This window comes from Salvelinus sp. IW2-2015, linkage group LG11 (assembly GCF_002910315.2).
Source record: "Salvelinus sp. IW2-2015 linkage group LG11, ASM291031v2, whole genome shotgun sequence".
In the NCBI taxonomy this organism is placed as follows: Eukaryota; Metazoa; Chordata; class Actinopteri; order Salmoniformes; family Salmonidae; genus Salvelinus; species Salvelinus sp. IW2-2015.
This window is the reverse complement of record NC_036851.1, coordinates 32,445,349-32,466,000: the sequence shown is the minus strand read 5'-3', so window position 1 is coordinate 32,466,000 and position 20,652 is coordinate 32,445,349. Positions and strand designations below refer to the sequence as shown.

The 20,652-nt window shown below is 43.2% G+C and overlaps 1 protein-coding gene across 2 annotated transcripts in view; it reads left to right on the top strand.

The window, feature by feature from the left end:
* Positions 1 to 1,267: 1,267 nt before the first annotated feature.
* Positions 1,268 to 20,652, top strand: part of LOC111970209 (growth/differentiation factor 11-like) — a 40,588-nt gene continuing 21,203 nt past the window's right edge. For both annotated transcript variants that reach the window (XM_023996797.2, XM_023996796.2), the window contains exon 1: positions 1,268 to 2,028. In XM_023996797.2, coding sequence (XP_023852565.1) covers positions 1,614 to 2,028 — 415 coding nt within the window. In that variant the 5' untranslated portion in view covers positions 1,268 to 1,613. The remainder of the gene's footprint in view (positions 2,029 to 20,652) is intronic.

Below are 20,652 nucleotides of genomic sequence, written 5' to 3'. Positions count from 1 at the left end.
ATACTGTATTTAAATCTAACAGTTGTTCCTAATGCACTGACCATGCACATAATGGTTCAAGTAATCATAGATTGTCTTATTGGATAAATATGGTAAGGCTTGACAGCAAATCATAATTTTTAGGCTACAACAAAAGTCATTGATAGATCACTAATTGCCAGACCCACATTACTTGACCATTTTGTTAAAACCACAGATATTTCTAGTTATCTCAATAAAAAAAAGAACTAAGGGCATACTCCCTTAATGTCATTACTCCCATAATGTCACATTTGTAGGTGCAATTGAAAATGTCATGGGATGCATTTGCTCCATTGTTTTCTTTTGTTGAAATATTCCACTGTTTATCATAAGTGCCTATATGTTTGACAGTCTAAATWATAAATTATGCATTGCCTTGCATGTTGTTGCTGCTACATTTGTACATCTGGATGTGAAAATCATTGCGTTAAAAGTCTTCAGGGATTCTAACACAAAATGAGTGTCACTATTGTCAAATTAATGCATCTTAAATTCCAAAGACGGGACCCCAATGCCCAGGGGCGGACTGGGACCAGAAATTGGCCCTGGCATTTCTAACACACCAGCCCACACTGGCCCAGGCCCCCACACCGGAATTTTTTTTCTTCTTGAGGACCCCATTTTTTGCCAGATAATGATAATTTTGTGCAAAATACCCTAGTTAGATAGGCACAACTGGGTTAAACATGGACCAGCCCATCTGGCATTTGCCCGAAATGTCCACCCCTGCGAATGTCATTTAGGACAACCTGTCACTCATCAGTCAATTTTGAAAGTTTCACAATTCTATGGGTGCAGGACAGATTCCATTGATCCTTTTATGCATACATCTGACTCCTTTTACGCATGATATAAAATAGGGGCATATTAGAAGTGAGAGAAGAGAAAGAGGAGGATAATTCATTTTTATTTTGATGGTGTTGTTGATAAGCAGTGAATGGACATTTCCACTGCTTATCAACAACACCATAAAAATAAAAAATAAATGTAAGCTCCAAATCACTAATGATATGTAATGACTTGAAATGGCCTCTTGCAGGTTCGAAACCTTGTCTGAATACAGTAATAAAATGCAAACTGGACAAATTACCCTCCAGTCCATTCTGCATTCTGCATTCTCCCTTGTTCCCTCCCTCTTGCTCCCTCTCTCTCTTGACTTGGTGACAGACCTAAAAGCCTTTTGTTGCAATCTCAGCCAATGGAGATGGATTACGACACGGAGGAGCAGAGATATATAAAGAGCCCTTTTAGGACGTACTTGCACACTTTTCAATGACACATCTTAACATTCGCACCTATGGACTTAATTGTTATCAGATATGGCAACCAAAACAACAACCATAGCATAAAAACGGCTTATGCTTAAAATCGATAGATAGGCTAAAGTAAAATACTGAGAAAACCCACTAGAACGGACGCACCTTCCCACGTTTACTGCTGTTCTACAATACAACCRTTTTAAGAGGCGACTATTTGAGTAGTTGCATATCATTGGTACCTTTGCAAGGTAAGGAAACACAGGTTAAGACAAGCAACATTTCAGAGGAGGGGATATCGCGTCAGAAAGTTCTATAGCCTCACCAGTCATCATCATGCCGAGGTATAACTTTTTTCTGTGTTTGATGGTTTATGTTTGTCTGGGACTGTCTGGGAGTGACGAACCTAACCTTTTTCTGCCACCAACGAGCGAGATGCCCACGGACGCCGGGCTGTCGCTCCTTGATGAGGAGGCAGGCGCTCACGAATGTTCAGCATGCGTTTGGAGAGAGCAAAGTAAAGTCCTGAGGCTGGAGACCATCAAATCTCAGATCCTGAGCAAGCTGCGGCTCAAGCAGGCTCCTAACATTAGTCGGGAGGTGGTGAACCAGCTGCTCCCCAAGGCGCCCCCGCTCCAGCAGCTTCTGGACCATCACGACTTCCAGGGAGACGCGTCCTCCCAGGATGAGTTTATGGAGGAGGACGAATATCACGCCACTACAGAGTCCGTCATCACTATGGCCTCGGAGCGTGAGTAATGCAACTTTGCCCGATAGCTGCTGAAAATGATTAATTAGTTTGTAAACCAATACTGAGAGTGAGCAGCAAGTCGCTGTCAAATGTGTGGTGATTGTTATTATTATTGACATGCTTGGACAGAGGATATCCTGGTAACAACATCGGCACTTTGGACTTCTGAACATACTGCTGATGATTTTATGACCATCTTTTTACTCAAGTAAAATGTGACAATCCACCCACAGAACCGTTTAAATAGGACAAATGATGCACTGTCAGCTGTTTGTTACGGCTGTCAAAATATCCCAATGGATTAAGTGTGAATTTGATATATCACTCAAGTCAATAAAGATCCTCGTCACTATATGACAGAACCAGAGTAATTCACTTTGAGTAAGTCAAGCCATTATTATTATTATTATTCATATGATGCATGAATGCAACTCTTGCTCATTCTATCTAGGCCTATGTGCATGAAGAGGGTGATTTGTTGGAGGATGGACTTCTAGGCTACAGCTGTGATAGCCTGCACTGACAGCTCGTACACCGCGGCTTTAGCCTACTGTGTGCCTATGAACATAGACCGAGGAAGTATAGCCTACCCCAAATGATAGCATATGTTCTTACTTTTCGTATTATTTCAGGGCCATACTTCTTGTGGTATACTTTTAAGTAACTCTGCATCATGTTCATATAAATAACTATTTTAAAATCGTCGTTTAGGTTTTCTGACAATTCGGTGACTTCTATTTGAAATTTCAGTCATGTTTTGTGATTTGACTTTCATTAACCGTTTGGAGTGCATAAATCAATAATGATAATGTAACATTTGGTAGGCAGATGCATTGCACCGAGCCTATGCACATGATCCCTTATTTTACATATCCTGCATTTGTCTGGCCAAAGTATAGGCAATCCTAATAGGCCTATATGGTTTACATAGCAGAGGGACCGTTAAGGCCTAATATGCCCTATCAAATAAGTATAACATATCACGTTCAATGTGGACAGGAAGGTAGGCCTATAGCCTACTGAACAAATCCTAACAACATTCCCTAAAATTATAGAGCCACAGCAGCTGTTCTCTATCGGTCCTTTATATGAGGGCTCTATCGGATTCCCTGCTGTTCATCGCAGTGAGAAAAAGTGTGTCCAAAAAAGCTGCCATTGTTTCCCGCATGCAGCTATCCCCCTAGACCGCACTTGCCTTTTTAAATGCGAGGTTTATAGGCACAGCTCGTTTTTTCCCTGTGAGAACACAAAGCCAGAGAAACAGTTGGGGTCGAGGGGAGTGTGTGACCTTTTCGCTGCGAATTGCTGGGGTTCAACAACATTTACACACGTAATGTATTCCGCACAAGGCGGACGAAAAGCCGTGCAAATAATCCGTTTTTTTCCAAGAGGGAACAAAGGATGCGTTTACACAGGCAGCCCAATTCGAATTTTTTTTTCACTAATTGGCCTTTTTACCAATCAGATCAGCTCTGAACAAGAGCTGATGTGAAACGATCTAATGTGATTGGTCAAAATACCAATTAGTGGAAAAAATATCAGAATTGGGCTGCCTGTGTAGACGCAGCCAAAGATATGTTTGTGTTGCCTTAACTAACCTCCGTCAATTGTCATACAGCCCACGTCGTGCCCTTTCTTTTCGCGGCATAATGAACTTCACCAGTGTAACTGCTGCTTGGTGAGCGCCAAACGCATGTGAGATGATTTTTCAGTTGGCTATTATTGTCAATGTTCGTTCTTCAAATAARCAGCGGTTTAAACGTCAAGCAATTACTTTTAATCGCCCTTATCCGTTAGGGTTAATAGACTGTCCCCTCCAATTAATCGCCAATTTTACTCATCAAAACTCCTTGTGATGGTAGCTGATCGTTCATGAATGATCCTCGTTATGCACATATGCCTACTTTGTGATGAATGACCTATTCTTGAATATCTGCTACCAAAACAACTGTGGCCCATGGTAATGAATATCTCAGTGTCAGTTGCTATTGACAACCCTCTAAGCAAGTTCAGCCTTTGGTTTGGTCCTCTGAGGGATGCATGATGTTCTTGCCAGGCATGAGATCTTGACGGCTGTTGCATGCTGGCAGGCAGCTCACCATTGTGGAAAATGATTCCTATGATCAACGGCAATGTTTTTTTTAAATAAATAGTGCCTATAGTCTATGTTAGAGAATGGAGATGTGGAGGAAACATGCACAATTGTAGAAAGGTAGCACATTTTGAAGCCTTTATCAAATTCTATGCATTACCATTTACATAAACTGAGCCTCATGCAGAGCATCATAAAGTTGTAGGATAGAAGCATTTATCAATATAATGATATGACTTATGTAATTATTTGATGTGATTGTCATGGCTCAGGTTTTTGAGGTCAACAATGTGACGTGGAATGGTCAATGTAGGCTCTCCTCCGGGATTAGTATGTCCAGCTGTCTCAACCAGTTGACAACATAGCTGTTTTCCCCATCACTCTGCATGTATGTTGTTAGTGAGACAAACCGGCAAGGTTTTTTCCCCCTCTTCTCATGACCGAACCTGCGTAACATTGTATCTTGTGTTTGAGGGTTAGAAAGCTGTGGTGCCTCCCTTCCAGTATGTTCTATCCAGGGTTGTTCTCTTTTTGTGTATGGACGTGTTGAACCTGTCTCTGCACTCTTCCTCGGGCCGGACATGACATGACACAGCTGCTCCTTTCCGTTAGAGGAGACATATGATATGATGGGACTGGGCATTTAGCAGAGGCTTTTGTTTTGCTGGGGAATGGGCTTTGAGCGGGATGGATGGAAACCCCATGTTTCTGTTTCTCAATGGCTTGTTTATTAGACAGTTGTGGGCCGTGGTTATTGATAGGTCCATAAGATATCTCTATTAAAATGTCAGGCGTGGGAGCTGCTGCTTTGTTTTGAATGAATGGGAGTGCACTCTCTGACACTGGTGCAAGAAACATGTACTGTGCTACTCTGCTCTGCACAGTTAGCAGGATGCCATGGGGCTACATTAGCATCTTTCCCTCTCTTTTTTTCTCCTCTGTTTTCTCCTCTTCCTCCCACTCTACATTTTATCCTTTCTCATTTCTCACTTGGCTCTCTTCTCTATTTATTCCTCATCTCTTTACCTCTCCCTCTGAACTCCCTCCATCATCACTCTCCTCTGGTGTTCACATTGAGAGGAGAAGGACTGTATCTCTCTTGCCTGTGGCGCTTCAGCAATCCCACAAGATGAAAAGCCCCTTTTCCGTCTGAGATAAAGCCAGGGAGGACTTCAAACGCTATTCTCTGCGCACCTCGAACCCAATCACCCTCACATGGGCGTGCACACTGCCTTTAATGGGCCGTGCAGGTTCACACAGTACATGCTGAACTGGACCGGTGCCAGAGTTGCTTCTTAGTATTCGCTCAAGGTACGTGGGTGCCGCAGTGGGGGTTGAGAGGGTCCATGCTTTCTGGTCGCTAATTACACTATGAAATTTCATGGAAAAGCTATTTATATCCCAGTGCGGCACTGTAACGTACTGTAGCATTCCCTCCCCATACCGTGTGTTGAAAAGAATATCGATGCAGTGTACTACCCATGTACGTGGAGCGAAGCTGCACACATAGAAACTGCATTGGTCCTATGTGGTACATTTGTATCACAACATTGCGAATCACAGTGCAAAGGATTTGAAACTGTATATGTTTGTTGGTTTGATACACAGAAAGCTGTCTGATTTTGTACTTGAGCTGAGTCCTGTAAAAACAGGCTGTGTGTGTGTTGGTGCATGGTCTGCCTGGGCCAAGGAGGGGTAAGGTTGGACCCCAATAGGCCCTCATTTGTTACCTGTCCATAGCATCGAGACCAGATCTCTCTCTGTCTCTCTACAACTGTGTACATTTGGAAAACGTTTGTTGATAATTTGTCAGTCCCCGTCTCTGAATTGTTTCAGTAATTGGCCCATCTTATTGCAATTTGAACACTTAAGTCTAACATCTGTTTAAGTTGTGATTCTAGCGCTACTCTTAAGCAGGGTTCACAACCACAGAGCAAACAGTTTGAGTTTTAAACAGGTTCTCTCCGTTGACTCGAGAACAATCAAATCAAAGTTTATTTATTAAGTGCCTTTGAACGGGGTATGGTAGTAGGTGCCAGGCGCAGGTGTCAGGTGTCAAGAACTGCAATACTTCTGGGTTTTTCACGCTCAATACTTTCCTGTGTGTATCAAGAATGGTCCACCACCCAAAGGACATTCAGCCAATTGTGGGAAGCATTGAAGTCAACATGGGGCAGCATCCCTGTGGAACGCTTTCGACACCTTGTAGAGTCCATGCCCCGACGAATTGAGGCTCTTCTGAGGGCAAAAGGAGGTGCAACTCAATATTAGGAAGGTGTTCCTAATGTTTTGTACACTCGGTGTACACAACCCATTTCTCATGGCTTAAAAATCCTAATTTAACCTGTCTCCTCCCATTCATCTACACTGACTGAAGTGGATTTAACAGGTGACATCAATAAGGGATCATAGCTTTCACCTGGATTCACCTGGTCAGTCTGTTATGAAAAGAGCGTGTGTGTGTGCGCATGTAGAGAGTATGTATGGATATGACGAACAATCCTCTTCATTCTTTTCATTAGCATCTGTGCATCAAACATTTGAATGGAGTTATTTGAATGGAGTTATTTGAATGGAGTTATTGCTCTATCAGTCATCCTCAGTGCCATGACACAAGTTTCATCAGAGCTTATTGACAGGGGATCCAGCAGAGTGCAGAACTTCTCTCGCTATCTCTCTCTCTCTCTCATTTGACACTTGCATTTTCAGTTGCTGTATTAGTAATGTTAAGTTCTTTCTATTTTTGTACACTGAACAAAAATATAAACGCAACATGTAAAGTGTTGGTTTCATGAGCTGAAACAAAAGATTGCACAAATTTGTTTACATCCCTGTTAGTGAGCATTTCTCATTTGCCAAGATAATMCATCCACCTGACAGGTGTGGCATATCAAGAAGCTGATTAAACAGCATGATCATTACAGAGGTGCACCTTGTGCTGTGGACAATAAAAGGCCACTCTAAAATGTGCAATTTTGTCACACAACACAGTGCCACAGATGTCTCAAGTTGAGGGAGCGTGCAATTGGCATGCTGACTGCAGGAATGTCCACCAGAGCTGTTACCAGAGAATTTCATGCTAATTGTTCTTTCATAAGCCACCTCCAATGTCATTTTAGAGAATTTGGCAGTACGTCGAACCAGCCTCACAACCGCAGACCACGTGTAACCATGCCAGCCCAGGACCTCCACATTCGGCTTCTTCACCTGCAGGATCATCTGAGACCAGCCACCCGACAGCTGCTGAAACTGTTGGTTTGCACAACCRAAGAATTTCTGCATAAACAGTCTCAGGGAAGGTCATCTGCGTGCTCGTCGTCCTCACCTGGGTCTTGACCAGTTCGGCGTCTTAACCTACTTCAGTGGGCAAATGCTCACCTTCGATGGCCACTGGCATGCTGGAGATGTGTGCTCTTCACGGTGGAATCCTGGTTTCAACTGTACAGCTTGTATGGCATCGTATGTGCGAGCCGTTTGCTGATGTCAATATTGTGAACAGAGTGCCCCATGGTGATGGTGGGGTTAAGGTATGTGCAGGCATAAGCTACGGACAACTAACACAATTGCATTTTATGGGTGGCAATTTGAATGCGCAGAGATACCGTGACGAGCTCCTGAGGCCCATTGTCGTGCCATTCATCTACCTTCTTCTCCTCATGTTTCAGCATGATAATGGAACATGTTTGGGATGCTCTGGATCGACATGTATGATAGCGTGTTCCAGTTCCCACCAATATCCAGCAACTTCACACAGCCATTGAGGAGGAGTGGGACAACATTCCACAGGCCACAATCAGCATCCTGATCAACTCTATGTGAAGGAGAGGTGTCACGCTGCATGAGGCGGTGGTCACACCAGATACTGACTGGTTTTCTGATCCAAGCCCCTACCTTTTTTTAAAGGTATCTGTGACCAGCAGATGCATATCTGTATTCCCAGTCATGTGAAATCCATAGATTAGGATCTAATGAATTTATTTCAATTGACTGATTTCTTTATATGGGCTCCCGAGTAGCGCAGCAGTCTAAAACACTGTATCTCAGTACAATAGGCGTCACTGCAGTCCCTGGTTCAAATCCAGGTTGCATCACATCAGGCTGTGATTGGGAGTCCCATAGGGTGGTGCACATTTGGCCCAGCATTGTCCGGGGTAGGCTGCTATAGTAAATAAGAATTTGTTCTTAACTGACTTGCCTAGTTAAATAAAATAAATTGATATGAACTGTAACTCAGTAAAATCTTTGAAATTGTTGTGTGTTATACTTTTATTCAGTGAGTATTAACAATGGAGAAACATAAGAAAATAGGTAATCTGGTCTACACACGTGTGGGCACATGCAGGTAAACGTATGCAACACACACACACACTGGACAACTGTCTCCCTTTTGACAAAAAGGGTCAGAGTTCACAGCTATGTGATATATTGGACGAGGAGCCAATTAACCTCATCGGGCCTCTTTCTTTGGCAGCAAAAGAAACTGGTAGTAGCTTACACAGCATTACCCCCACCCCCATGCACACACACACACCAACCACTCCCACCAAAAAAAAMCAAGTCTTTTATAGTGTTGACCCTATAAAAGGGTCATTTCCTGAAGGTGCAGGAACCATAAACATTAAGAGGGAGAGTGCTAAAAGAACAGGCCAGCAGAAGCTGGACTGTCTTCAGCCTACTGGCCAGTGTTTGCGGGAAGTCGATGAGTATGTGAGGTTTTTATCCATTCCATGGAAGGCTATATTTGATGTTGACACCTGTTCCCATCCACTGAGGGAGCCACAGAAGGGAAAGACATACCACTGACGGAGCCACAGAAGGGAAAGATAAACTTGTGATGACTTGTTGGGACGCCTGGTCATTACTGGTTTGTTTAAGAAGAAAATAAAACTTTCTAGGCCTGTTGAAATAGCACAACACGCTGTCAATTATATGGCTAATAAAATTTCAAAGGGCCAAAGTCTTAATACGAGGGGCGAAATTTCACCAGCACTTTCAGGAATCTCACTCCCTCCACCTTTCATTCCGTATTCCCACGCTCCCATGTCCCCACCACACCAACTAGTGCCCACCCTTTTTCTGGGAGACTTAACTTAAAACATGGGTCCCGTGCGCACACACACACACACTATACATTCAGGAATCACATTTATAATACACCTTCCTTACCTCAGCAGATAACATGTTACAGTACATTGCACCAATATCAACTATACATTAAGAGTTTGATGTGCATAGCAGTATAAAAAGGGACATTTTTATGAGATCCTGGATCATTGTCACAATTATGGACCAATAAATGCATAAATTCCTCCTGCCGTGTGTGTGTAGTGAGCTGGAATGCTGCTGAGTGCCTGTTAAAAGGGATTCAGGGAGCTAGCATCCAGCTTGCTGCGCTGTATGTGCCCCATAGTGCGTGGGCATGCAGTGATGGAGGGATTCATGGAGGAGTGTTGGGGAGGGGGTCCACAGGGAGCAACAAGCAGCCTCGTCCTATTCTTAAGGGACAAAATCACGGAGGGGCTTTTATAGGTACACTTAAAAAGACCTGAAACAGATGTTATGTCTCACTAATAAAGGAAATAATTACTTCCCACCAGTAATTAAGCACTGTGTACAGGAGGGACACAAGGGAAGAAAGGAGAGGAGGAGAGAAAATATAAAATGGAGAGCATTGAGGGGAAATTACTGACTGGCGAGTCGGGCTGTGCTGCGGAGACGTTTATGGAGGAGCGCATTAATCCTAAATGAAGGCGTCTCTGATCAGACGAAATACAGCGTGGACACAATGACGGATCCCACCAGGATTCGAGGTTTGAACGGTGCGCATTGAGTGGATCGCTGGCGCCACAGCTGATGAATATCTAAATTAAATGTTAATTAGAGCCCTTCTAAGTGGCACTGAGGTACTGTATTCATCCATCGCCTATGGCTGCCTGCACATCAGTTTCAGTATGCCAAGAGCCGAGATCAACTCAGGAAGTTCATTATATGGAAGCAGCACATTGTCCAAACGTCAAAATGTTCTTTAGGCCTGGAGCCAAGTTTGATTCTATTAATGTACAGTGCTGGTGGAGACAAAAAAGAGCTGTGACAGATTTGGAATGGGATAACAGATACTCCCACATTGTATGGACATTGTCGAGTGAATAGTATGGACAGAAAAGGGATTCAAAGGAGGGGGGGGGGGACGTCACTCTGGCTGACAAGGCCTGGTCACGCTGACTTTGTCCACAGTGAAAATCCTTGGCCGAGGCTTTGGGCTTTGAGTGTGCTTCAGGGAGGCCTCAATAGCTCAGTGAGGCAAACAGAGAGGCCAAACTCACATCACCCAAAGACAGGGGCAAGGAGGGAGTGCATCAAAACATCTTGCCTTTTGTGGGTCCCTCTGGCCTCTGCAACCCCTCAGCCCATTTGGGTGCAGGAGAGACGGACGGGCAGAGGGAGTGATAGAGGGATATGGGGAGAGAGCAAAAGGATAAAAGGACACACACTAAAGCAAAGCTTTGTCTATGTCATCAGTCCTTCTCTGTTTGTGTTGTACACTGACTTAGCTCACCTCATGCACTCACTAAGGAACTGTAACTGATATATCATCTCATGCAGTAGGATGACAGGTAGTCTAGCGGTTAAGAGCATTGGGTCAGTTATGAAAAGTTTGCTGGTTCAACTCCCAGAGCTGACTAGGTGAAAAATCTGTCGATGTGCCCTTGAGCAAGGCACTTAACCCTAATTGCTCATGTAAGTCACTCTGGATAAGAGTGTCTGCTAAATGAATAAAATGTAATGAATTATGGATTTTGGTGCAGAATACTTTCTAATTCTAAGTATGACGCTGTATATGACGCAGATTGCCTGTGGGCTCAAAAGCGTTAATTTCATTAGTGACACTACTGGTGTGATTCACTTAGGTGAGAATCTCCCAAGCAGGAGTTTATGGGTTACATTCAACAGCCAATCTTACTAACTCCATAGAGGACGCCATGAGGACATAATGCAGGGTATAATGTAGGAGAGATTAAAAAGATGTCATTCAGGACACCACGCTTCTGTCAGGAGACAGAATGTAGCTGAAATGAATGGACATTGTGGTGTTAAAGGATTTGGCAGGTAAAACCAAAACTATTTTTCTTTGCAGAATCAGTTGCTTTGCAGAATTGATCATAATACCCCTTCTCAGTCAGAATCTATCAGAACACACATGCGCACGCACGCACGCACACAAACCCCTGGTCGTTTCCTGCTGTCCAGCTGTCCGGCTTATTTCAGCTCACTGCTTTCTCTCTTTCTCCCTCCTGCAGTTCTGCATGCATTTCTGTGGTTCAGTTCTTTTCTGTGTAAGGGTTATATTATTATTGTAAGACTCCTATCGCTGTCTTGGGGAGAGAGAGTGTGTGTGTGTGTGCCCTCACTGGGTTGGAACAGGGAGTATTAGGAGGTGTCTTTTGTTGCTCTTGGGGGGCTCCTGTGCTCAGTCCTAATAGGAGTCTTGTGCCTGCCGTTGTCCCAGGGGAGGGGGTCTGAATGAGGGGTCCAACTTCCCCCCCCCACTCTCCTCCCCCTTTGGGACAGGCTGAGAGACAAAGAGGGAGTGAGGCTGGGATGGTTGAGGGGGTGCACTGTGGCCTCTGTCTTATTAGAAGGGTCGTGAACGTGTCACAATGATTAATTTGCCGAGGTGCGCAGGGATACCCTAGAGTCACATTTATCTAACGCCAGGGCTCCCAAACGCACACTCGCCACAAAATGGCACATTTGCATTTCCCATTAAGAAAAGAAAATACAGATATATATGCAAATGCAATCCCCATCTTGGTTTATGCCATTATGCTCTATCGTTTCGGACATTCACAATGGATGACCGTTTTTCTTTATTTTTTCACAATTTTTTTGGCAGTCTATCTATTGAACCTGATTGGCATGCTGTTCCTTTTTTACTGCACGTGTGGACACGGACACACTCTCACACAGCCCAGAGTGCCTTCATACAAATAGGACTGGACAGGTTGGATGTGGTGTCTCCATCAAATATTCCATCAACTTAATCTACATTCTCAATGTGCCTCCTATCAGACCAAGCAGAAGGCTCCATTGTGAACTGTGCATAACAAAGCAATGGGATTGTCTGTTTTCCATCTTTCAATCTAATGTCAGCCTAGTTTTTTTTGTGTCTGGTTCGGGGACACTCTCTGAGGTCAGCTCATGGTGAAATATTCTGATGTGTTGTTGGGTTTTGCATCACAGCATATGGTGGGAATAATATAGCCTACACTCTTCTCTCTCTGTGTAAAACATATATACTGTGTGTGGTCATCACGTTCATTCTTCTCTTGCCATGTTCACGCAGCACCACCTGGTAGTATTACTGCCAACCATTAAAACATGGCATGCTTTGAAATGGCCTCAGAGGTATTTGAATGAACAGATGACAATGGTGAATAAACCCTTACACTTAATAAGTGTTCCCTTACATGAACACATAGAGCGCCTCGAGCTAGCGTTGGAAAACATGTACCCAGGGAGTGGGCCAGATGTTCAATAGTCCCACCTGCAGACCTGCTGTGCCTTGGCCGTTAAAACTCATGTGCTACATATGCTCCCATCACACCGTAGGGAAATAAGCTGCTACAGTAATGAAGCAGAGCAGCACTCCACACTGCAGTAGTGGAAACAGGAGAGAAGAACAAAACAGGCACATGTCCTATAGGAAAAACACTGCTCACATGTATGCGTCCTTCTTGGTTGTCTTTGTAACAAGAAGTAGGTGAAGGTTGATATCTCAATCAACAATTGAATTGTGTTTCTGAGAGGAGGTAGTTAGGAGGGACTCTGATGAGAGAGGGGTTGTCATTGCACCAGTAGGTGGTGCTGTATGCGAAACCTGCGCTTGTGCCCCCAGGTTTGGATAAAGGGGTAAAGGGATTGGGGAGGGGTCTTCTGTTATAAAGAAATGGGTACAGGAAATGAAGACACATAAATGTTACTACACCCCACGGGCAGGAAAATACTCAACTCTTTTCATCAGTAATATTTCCTGGCAACGGGGATTGAGCTATTTCAGGTCAGAGCTTAAAATCCCCTTGGTTTTGAGTGATCTTTACAAGCCTCCCTCATTTAATATGGGTATGGGTAATATAGTTCTGCCAAGATATATGGCATAATTAGGCTGCAGGTATGCACGTTTCACTGAGTTCCCCTCCATTTTATTCCCATTCACGCTCTATGAAGGCACAAATTGATATTACCCATCGATGCTCTCATTGTTTAGCATGATGTAGCTCATATGTTGTGCATGTGTGTTTAATAACTTCCTGTTATATGGCACTAAATTTAGCATGACCAGCAGAAACCTGCATCTCAGATTACGTAGGAAACTGTAGGTCTTATCTTATTGCAGGCAACATATAGGAGAAAGTGATTTGCCAAAGCAACTCAAACCGGTTGCTTCAAGTGAGTCTTTCAATTCAGCTGTTGGTTAGATGTTCATGTGAATAAAAGAAAGTGCGGAAAGGCATTGTCATAGTTTCACCATTCACTATGCAGCAGAAAAACAACAACAAATAGTAATCTCAAGTAAACCCGGAGAAAATTGCAGAATCATTAATTCCCGGTTTGGTGCTGATGAGCAAACACAACAACACGTTAATTGCTGCGACCCCAGCAACCTACAAAAAGGAACATTGACATATTGTTTGTCCAGCGTGAGACACTGTTTAATTTACACTCACTAATGACTGGCCCTCATAATACTGGCTGAAGGACCTTGGCACTTATTCAATGTTCCTCTGGACTCTTCTAATGGATATGGTTTTATCTTTACCTCATTGAATTCATATCCCTCTATGCTTGCCGGCTAAATCAATTACAACACTCTGGTAAACAAATCACCATTGGCTGCTAAAACCCCGCCCCAWACTCAGCAAAAACAAATTGCGGCTGAGTAAGTTGAGTTGTATATCTTTGAAATATCAAATGGGTGTGAATAGGTGAAAGGACTGTTGTGAAGAAAAACATATATTACCATCGCCATAGGGTCGACCTTGACCTTCAAACTCAATTTGGCTATTAGGACTGCCCCTCCCCAGCACCCTGGGATGTAAAAGGCTGACGGTTTTGACCCCTGATCCCATTTCTTAACTAGGCCGAGGTGCCAAAATGACCTTTTGACCCAGGAAGCCTTTGCAGGTTGCCTGAGCAACCTCAGATTTAACAATGATTGGCAGGTCCCTGCGCTTTCTGTTTAAAATGAGGCAGCAACACACTTCTCAGCAGAGAACAATAAGCGGGAATACAAGCCTCCATTCAGCTCAGTCTAGATCATTAACACTGTCTGCTTCAAAACCAAACTATCGGCAGCCAACTGGTGAATTCGGTGGAAAGTTGCTGTCAATGTTGAATGTACAGTACCTCATTGATAATATTTGGCTCCATTTAAATGTAAGAACTGGATTTAGGAAGGGGCCCTTCAATGCATTGAAATAAATATGTCAACAGAATAAATGCATTTTTTAAATATGCATGCCTCCTTTAAAAACAACGTGCTTCCATTTATGGGCGGCAGGTACCCTAGTGGTTAGAGCGCTGGACAAGTAACCGAAAGGTTGCAAGATCGAATACCCCGAGCTGACATGGTACACATCTGTTGTTCTGCTCCTGAACAAGGCAGTTAACCCACTGTTCCTAGGCCACCATTGAAAATAGGAATTTGTTCTTAATTGACTTGCCTAGTTAAATAAAGATAAAATAAAAAACACGTTATCTGGTATGGTTTTGTTAAAAACAAGATTATCTGCTAATAAATCTTGACGGCATACATTTTCACCTAATTCATGATAGACAGAATGCTTTACATTGAAATAGGCGTTGGGTGCATGTCATTATTCTTGATGGGCAGTCTATGCAAATGAGTCAGAATGCGAATGACATATGTTGTACACAGCCACAGCCAGTCACATAAGTGGTAGCCTACATCAGTGAAATACTCTGAATGAAGGCTAAGGACTAAGATATGAATAGTCAATGGATATCCAATGGTTTAAAAGCTTCTCTCTTTTCTTTCAAATGTTTTTTTTGTTGCTTCTGAGACTGCAACAGTAACCATAACTTGTCATTTGGGTGTTACAGAGAGTATGTAATGTCCCCAAATTACTTTATCATACAGCTCAGCTCTACAGAGCCCATTAAAATCTCCACACATGTTAGTTAATCTAGACTGGTAGTGGCTCCAAAACGGCTAATTATTTCGAACTGATGGCTCCATCATGAGTTTGCTCAGGGGATCTAGTAACCATTTTATGGTTAGTGCTGCTTAGCTGTTTTCCTGCCTCTTCTGCCTCCCCCTCACTCCTCCTGCCTGTGATTTTGGTGGCAGCTGTGCAGAGATCGGTTTTGACCTGTGAACCCCACATTAGGCAAGATCTCCATGCTGCATCAGACATTTACTGATGTAAACCAATGGCAGCTCTTGGATTTGGAGAGTGGATTCAGTGATATAAGTCAGTTGCAAAATGTTAAAAACGGCCCTAGCCACTTCCCCCTAGGCACCGTGTAGAACTGAAAGAATTGGATAGGTATAAAGCAATGCGATAATATCTCCCGTGCTCCACCATGATATCTGATATCTTCATTATGACGTCTGGCAAATCCACTCATTGGATTTAGAGGCTTCGTTTGACCAGTCCTCTTAGTTAGCTGTAACATTTACTATATTTTGTAGTCTCTCAAAAATGTTTTTTTTAAGCAGTTATTTCAAAGGCAATACTTTTTTTTTCATCTTAAAGTATGAAAGATATTGACAACATAGACAAAAAAAGGATGAACCTTTTATTTAACTAGGCAAGTCAGTTAAGAACAAATTCTTATTGACAATGACGGCCTACCAAAAGGTAAAAGGCCTCCTGCGGGGACTGGGCCTGGGATTAAAAATGAATATAGGACATAACACACATCACGACAAGAGAGACACCACAACACTACATAAAGAGAGACCTAAGACAACAACATAGCATGGCAGCAACACATGACAACATAGCAGCAGCACAACATGGTAGCAGCACAAAACATTTAAAGTGTTTTTTTGCAGCTAGTTCCAGTCGCTAGCTGCAGCAAACTGAAAAGAGGAGTGACCCAGGGATGTGTGTACTTTGGGGACCTTTAACAGAATGTGAGTGTTGTATGTGGAGGATGRGGGCTGCAGTGGAGGATGAGGGCTGCAGTAGRTACCTCAGATAGGGGGGAGTGAGGATCAACCAGTGGGTCTTGCGACGGTATAGAGTATAGAGTGCAGTGATGTGTCCTATAAGGAGCATTGGTGGTAAATCGAATGTCCAAATGGTAAAGAGCATCTAGCCGCTCGAGAGAACTCATACCTGCAGACCTATAAATTACGTACGTATACGTAATCAAGCATGGGTAGGATAGTCATCTGAATCAGGGTTAGTGTGGCAGCTGGGGTTAAAGAGAAGCGATTACAATAGAGGAAACTAGGTCTAGATTTAACCTTAGCCTGCAGCTTTGATATGTGCTGAGAGAAGGACAGTGTACCATCTAGTCATACTCCCAAGTACTTGTATGAGGTCACTACCTCAAGCTCTAAACCCGCAGAGGTAGTAACCACACCGGTGGGGAGAGGGGCATTCTTCTTATCAATCCACATGACCTTTGTTTTGGAGGTGTTCAGGACAAGGTTAAGGGCAGAGAGCTTGTTGGACACAAAGAAAGCTTTGTTGTAGAGCGTTTAACACAAAATGCAGGGAGGGGCCAGGTGAGTATAAGACTGTATCATCTGCATATAAATGGATGAGAAAGCTTCCTACTGCCTGAGCTATGTTGTTGATGTAAATTGTGAAGAGTGTGGGGCCTAGGATCGAGCCTTGGGGTACTCCCTTGGTGACAGGCAGTGGCTGAGACAGCACATGTTCTGACTTTATACATTGCACTCTTTGAGAGAGGTAATTAGCAAACCAGGCCAAAGACCCCTCARAGACATCAATACTCCTTAGCCAGCCCACAAGAATGGAATGGTCTTCCATATAAAAAGCTTTGGCCAAATCAATAAAAATAGAGCACAACACTGCTTAGAATCAAAAGCAATGTTGACATAATTTAGGAGCTATAAGGTTTCAGTGACACATCCATAACCTGAGCGGAAACCAGATTGCATACCAGAGAGAATACTATAGACATCAAGAAAGCCAGTCAGTTGATTATTGACAAAGGACGCACTGAGGCTGCCTTCCAARCAATGGGAACCTCCCCAGAGAGGAAAGACAGGTTAAAAAGGTCAGAGATAGGCTTGGCGATGATAGGGGCAGCAAACTTAAAGAAGAAAGGATCTAAACCATCTGACCCAGATGTTTTTTGGGGGTTARGTTTAAGGAGCTCCTTTAGCACCTCAGACTAAGTGAATTCCTGCAGAGAGAAGCTTTGTAGCGGGGCAGGGGAAAAAGAGGTAGTCGCATTAGAAGGGGTGGGAGATGAGGAAATGTTGGACGGCAATGAGGCATGGCTGAGTCAAATAGGAATCCTGACTTAATGACGTGGTGATTTAAAGAGCTCAGCCATGTGCTCCTTGTCAGTAACAACCACATCATCAACATTAAGGGACATGGGCAGCTGTGAGGAAGAGGGTTTATTCTCCAGGTCTTTAATCGTTTTCCAGAACTTCTTGGGGTTAGACCCACAGAGAGAGAGAACTGCTCCTTAAAGTAACTAACTTTGGCCTTCCGGGTAGCCTGAGTGCACTTATTTCACATTTGCCTGAACGATAGCCAGTCAGCCTGAGTATGCGTGTGCCGAGCAGTCGAACCAGGGGCTGAACCTGTTTTTAATTATAATTTTCTTTATGGGGGCGTGTTTGTTAACAATACCACTGAAAATAGCAAAAAAGAAGGTCCAAGCGTCTTCGACAGAGGGGATCAAGCTTCTATACCAACTTACAGAGGCCAGGTCATGAAGGAAGGCTTGCTCATTAAAGTTTTTTAACAAGCGTCTATGACAAATCAGGACAGGTCGTTTCACTGAGCAGCCATTACAAACACAGGCTGTAAAACAGTGATCACGAAGGTCATTACAGAAAACACCAGACTGATACCTATCAGGATTATTTGTGAGGATAACGTCAAGGAGAGTAGCCTTTTCTGGTTGTTTGGAGTCATACCTTGTGGGATTGGTAATAATCAGAGAAAATTTTAGGGAGTCCCATTGCTTTAGGACTTGGTCAGGGGGTTTAAGCATGTCCCAGTTTAGGTCACCTAGYAGGACAAATTCAGACTTAGTGTAAGGGGCCAGGAGAGAATTTAGGGTACAGGCCAGTGATGATGGTGGATGATAACACCCAGCCAACAAAAAGCTATTTGAAAGTTTAATGCTTAAAACCAGCAAATTAAATTGTTTGGGGACAGACTTGGCAGAGACAACCGAGCACTGAAGGTGTTCCTTGGTAAAGATGGCCACTCCACCACCTTTGGATGATTGCTCTTGCCGAAAAAGGTTATAACCAGAAAGGTTAACATCAGTGTTCAAAACACTCTTCCTTAACCACGTCTCAGTAATGACCAACACATCTCGATTGGAGCTGTGAACCCACACTTTCAATTGATACATTTTAGGTAATAAGCTTCTAGTGTTAACGTGCAGAAAACTCAGGCTTTTACGAGAGCAGAAATCTGTGAAACAGATATCAGAGCACAAGTCAGAATTGGGGCCAGGGTGTATATGCACATTTGAAGATATCATCAGCAGTAATGAGATCAGGCCACGGCAGAGGACAAGGAGAGCACTGCTGTGTTTTTTAATGACATTTGAATGTGCATCAGATGGAAACAAGATAATATTGTACAGAAATTTCATCAGGTAACATGAATACAAAGCCGGCAGGAGGTGGTTAGAATAGGATGGGAGGCCGTGTAACCAATAGAGTCAGAGTCCCGAGGATGGGACCAAACCGTCTGTCCCACGGTTGGGTAAACAAGAACGTTCATAGTCAACAAGGCACACAGGAGTCAGGAGGCAAATAGCATAAAACACAAGAAAAAATATAACGACTTGGGGCTAGCCATTGTAAGTTCAAAGAGTCACTCGCCCCAACAAGTTAACTTGCGAGAGTAGCTCTCTGAGTCCAGTAGGCTATAAAAGTATGCGATTAAAATAAATAGTAGGCCTATACTAGTTAATTCAAGCATTTCTGAGTAAGCTCACATAATAAGCTTCAAGTTAATTAGCCTACCTAAAATTCTGATCAGTCCAAGGTCTGCGGTGTGTGTGTGTAAGTGTGTGTGTGCTGGAGGCAAGCGAAAGCTCGGAAAAAGGGGGGGGTGAGTGTGGGGGGGGGGTACCTGTACCAGACAAGCCAAGGCAGACGGTGAACAGATCGCCAGGTGGAATCCAAGCAGCAGTGCAGCAGGCAACGGGAGTAGGTGTTACACCCGCTTGGGAGAAGCTTTGTTCAGGAGGCAGATACCATGTAGAAAATCCCAGCTAGCTAGCTAACCTAGCTAGCAAGTCTCTGTCCACTGTTTTTTTCCACATGCGAAAGGAGTTAGTTAGTTACAATATATTTCTTCAGTTTCGGTGAATGGTCCTTTACAACGTCCAAACAAAGTTGTTGTATTTTGGAGATTACGGGAATGATGTCTTCAAAGCAACAATATTGTTTCTTATTGAGGTAATTTACAATTGAAGCAATGATATTTGTAAAGCCATGCTCCAGTCCAGTGTCATTTTAATTTATTTTTTTAACCTTTATTTAACTAGGCAAGTCAGTTAAGAACAAATTCTTATTTTCAATGACGGCCTAGAAACAGTGGGTTAACTGCCTTGTTCAGGGGCAGAAGGGCAGATTTTCACCTTGTCAGCTCGGGGATTCGATCTTGCAACCTTTCGGTTACTAGTCCAATGCTCTAACCACTAGGCTACCTGCTGCCCCATTGATCATCCTTTGTATTGACACCTTGTTTGATCTCTTATGTAGAGCTATATTTCTACAGATATTAAGGATCAGATCCTTTTTTTCATTTTTCACCTAAAATTACATATCCAAATCTAACTGCCTGTAGCTCAGGACCTGAAGCAAGGATATGCATATTCTTGATACAATTTGAAAAGAAATGCAAGAGAAAGGTCAATGTATTATTCCAGGTTAGGCACAATTTTGGTTTTGGCCACTAGATGGCAGCAGTGTATGTGCAAAGTTTTAGACTGATCCAATGAAGCATTGCATTTCTGTTTAAAATGTTGTACAAGTCTGCCCAAATGTGCCTAATTGGTTTATTGATACATTTTCAAGTTCATAACTGTGCACTCTCCTCAAACAATAGAATGCTATTATTTCACTGTAATAGCTACTGTAAATTGGGCAATGCTTTTTGTAGTTAGATTAACAAGAATTTAAGCTTTCTGTCCATATCAGATATGTCTATGTCCTGGGAAATGTTCTTGTTACTTACAACCTCATGCTAATCATATTAGCCTACGTTAGCACAACCGTCCCGTGGGGGAACACCGATCCTGTAGAGGTTAAACCTTTATTAATGTAG